A 3,708-nucleotide genomic window follows, 5' to 3' on the forward strand; every position below is an offset into this window, starting at 1 on the left:
AACCAGGTGTGTAGGAAGACAAGACAAAACCAATGGAAAATGAAAAATGGATCAATGATGGCTAGAAGACCAGTGACGTCGACCGCCGAACACCGCCCGAACAAGGAGAGGCAACAACTTCGGCAGAAGTCGTGACAATAGGATGTTCAGACTAGATATGTTTGATATTTTATACAGTGCTGAACAACACAAACAAGAGCATTTCCCTATGTGGAACAATACAAGTTGTATTGAATTAGATATATCTCTTACTGCTAAACCCTCTTGTGAATCTTTGGGGAGTTCCCCAGGGATCTATAATTGATCCATTACTGTTTTTAGTTTCAGTATATTTCTGTTTGATGATCACATTAATATAATTCTGTCCAATACAAAATACTCAAAATGTAATTGCTAATATGAACAAAATTCTTTAAAGTTGACTTTGAGTTCATGTAAATTATGTGCTTTCACTGTTGTAATGTGTGTGTATTATTTTATGGGGGTAATACATTTTACATTACATTTAAGTCATTTAGCAGACGCTCTTATCCAGAGCGACTTACAAATTGGTGCATTCACCTTATGACATACACACACACACACACACACACACACACACACACACACACACACACACACACACACACACACACACACACACACACACACACAAAGTACCAGTCAAATGTTTGGACACCTAATCATTCAAGGGTTTTTCTTTATTTTTACTATTTTCTACATTGTAGAATAGTAGTGAAGACATCAAAACTATAAAACAACATATATGTAATCATGCAGTAAGCAAAAAGAGGTTAAACAAATTCTTCAAAGTAGCCACCCTTTGCCACGATGACAGCCCTGCACGCTCTTGGCATTCTCTGAACCAGCTTCATGATATCAGTGTTTTTTCCACTCCTGTTGAGTACTTCTGCTCTCTCATAGAAGGTGTGTCTGAACGACAGATGCGCATCATTGCCTCTCATACTGGGATCAGTGTTGAACAGTTTTTGTACGGTGCTGCAGCCTCCTGTGTCACTGTGTCTCTGGCACAATAATAAACAGCAGAGTCTTCAGTCTTCAGACTGTTTGCCTTCAAGTACAGCTGGTTTTTAGAGTTGTCTTTGGTGATGGTGAACTGGCCCTGGAGAGACTGGGCATAATAAGCTGTGGTTCCAGTGTCAATGTATCCAATCCACTCTAGACCTTTCCCTGGTTTCTGACGGATCCAGTGCATGTAGTAGCTACCCATGGAGAATCCAGACACAGTACAGGACAGTGTTACTGACTCTCCAGGGCTCTTCACCACTGACTCAGAGGAGGTGAGTGACTGTCCCTGAACAGCTGAAACACAGACAGAGAGTTTAGATGACTATCACCCACCAGCCAATTAGCACAGCTCCTCTCCTGTCTCCTACCCTGGAAAGACATAACTCACCTGAGATGAGAGCCAGGAGGAACACACATTCTAGAACTCTCATTGTGGGACGGATCTAAAATTCTGTAAAAGTAGAAGCACAGACTGGGAGTGGTCGTCGTAACTGACTGAGGGAGATGGTCTGTGGAGGGCAGTTATATCAGACTATTGAAATGGGAGGAGACCTTGGGTCTATGTGAGCAGAAACACATTTGCATCTCTATGGTGTTAAATGTTTCTCCCCGTAGATCTAGTGGTCTAAAATACTATATATATACTGGTACTGTTAAGAAATGTTTTGGTGAAAACTCAAGGTGTTCATGTAATAGTGACATAGCCACTTATTGTGCCAGTGTATCAATAAAACATTTTATTTTATGGAGCAGTTCTTTGATTGATATTATTATATTATATTATATTGAATCAATGAGGGCCATATGTGGCACTTGTGTTTGATTCACATGGGTATTCAGTTTTTGTACAGGTCCGGTCCTGGTTTGTATCACTGTGGTCAGCACTGTGCTGTTTCTGGTGATACTGAACTTGTTTTTCAGCTTTTCACTATAATATATGTTACTACTGCAACATTTCTATCAACCCACTCTAATGCTTTTCCTGCAGGCTGTCGTATCCTACCTGTACAGTAGCTTTTAGAGTCTAAGATGTTGGGGGAGGGTGGGGGTGCAAAGCTGACACATGGAATTGTTTTAAGACCTTCATTCTATGGATAATTTAGCTATTTGATTTGGAATTTTATGACCCCTTTAGGTATTAATGTCAACAACTTGATTGGAATCCACCTGTGGTAAATTCAATTGATTGGACATGATTTGGAAAGAGTGTGCAATGCTGTCATCAAGGCAAAGGGTGGCTATTTGAAGAATCTCAAATATAAAATATATTCTGATTTGTTTAACACTTTTCTGGTTTCTACATGATTCAATGTGTTATTTTATAGCTTTGATGTCTTCACTATTATGTAGAAAATAGTAAAAATAAATTAAAATCCTTGAATGAGTAGGTGTTCTAAAAACCTTTGACCAGTAGTGTATGTTGCACAGGAGGTTGGTGGCACCTTAATTGGGGAGGATAGGCTCATGGTAACGGCTGGAGCGGAATGAGTGGAATGGTATCAAACACATGGTTTGCATGTGTTTGATGCCATTCCATTCGATCCGTTACAGCCAATTATTACGATCCTCCCCTCAGCAGCCTCCACTGGTATGTTGTAATCATTAGATCATAGGATGTTTAATATTTAGATTTAGAATCAGACTCAGATCGCCCCCTCCTGGTATATACTTCAAAATTCAACTCTACAAGGAAGGAGTGGGTTTTAGTACAGACCCAGTACTGGTTTGTATTACTGTGGAGGCGACCACAACAATACACAGCTGTGTCTTCAATAATAAACTAAAGTTAAAAAAGATATTAACTTTACGAGGGTAGGGGGCAGCATTGGGAACTTTGGATGAAAAGCGGGCCCAAATTAAACTGCCTGCTACTCAGCCATAAAGATAGAATATGAATACAATTAGTAGATTTGGATAGAACACACTCTGAAGTTTCTAAAACAGTTTGAATGATGTCTGTGAGTATAACAGAACTCATATGGCAGGCAAAACCTGAAAAAAAATCAAACCAGGAAGTGGGAAATCTGAGGTTTGTAGTTTTTCAACTCTTGGCCTATCGAATACACAGTGTCTATGGGGTCAAATTGTACTTCCTAAGGCTTCCACTAGATGTCAACAGTCTTTAGAACCTTGTTTGATGCTTCTACTGTGAAGTGGGGGCGAATGAGAGGGGAATGAGTCAAAGGTCTGCCAGGGAGCCACGAGCTCAGTCTCGCACGTTCATGTGAGAGCGAGCTCTGTTCCATTGCAATTCTACAGAATTCTACAGGAATTCTCTGGTTGGAACATTATTGAAGATTTATGTTAAAAACATCCTAAAGATTAATTCTATGCTTCGTTTGACATGTTTCTACGGACTGTAATATAACTTTTTGGAATTTTCGTCCGCTGAACTTGCACGCGCTTAGTGAGTTTAGATTGTGTACTGAACGCGCGAACAACAAGGAGGAATTTGGACATAAATGATGGACATTATCGAAAAAAACAAACATTTATTTTGGAACTTGGATTCCTGGGAGTGCATTCTGATGAAGATCATCAAAGGTAAGTGAATATTTATAATGCTATTTCTGACTTCTGTTGACTCCAACATGGCGGATATCTACAGTGGGGCAAAAAAGTATTTAGTCAGCCACCAATTGTGCAGGTTCTCCCACTTAAAAAGATGAGAGAGGCCTG

The 3,708-nt window shown here is 39.8% G+C and overlaps 1 gene segment (V, D, J or C); it reads right to left on the reverse strand.

The window, feature by feature from the left end:
- Nucleotides 1–961: 961 nt before the first annotated feature.
- Nucleotides 962–1,530, reverse strand: LOC129833952 (immunoglobulin heavy variable 3-30-3-like). The segment is given in 2 exon segments: nt 962–1,323; nt 1,418–1,530. Coding segments are annotated over 2 exon segments (405 nt in total).
- Between the last annotated feature and the right edge of the window lie 2,178 nt (nt 1,531–3,708).

This window comes from Salvelinus fontinalis, chromosome 34 (genome assembly GCF_029448725.1).
Source record: "Salvelinus fontinalis isolate EN_2023a chromosome 34, ASM2944872v1, whole genome shotgun sequence".
NCBI classification, from domain to species: domain Eukaryota; kingdom Metazoa; phylum Chordata; class Actinopteri; order Salmoniformes; family Salmonidae; genus Salvelinus; species Salvelinus fontinalis.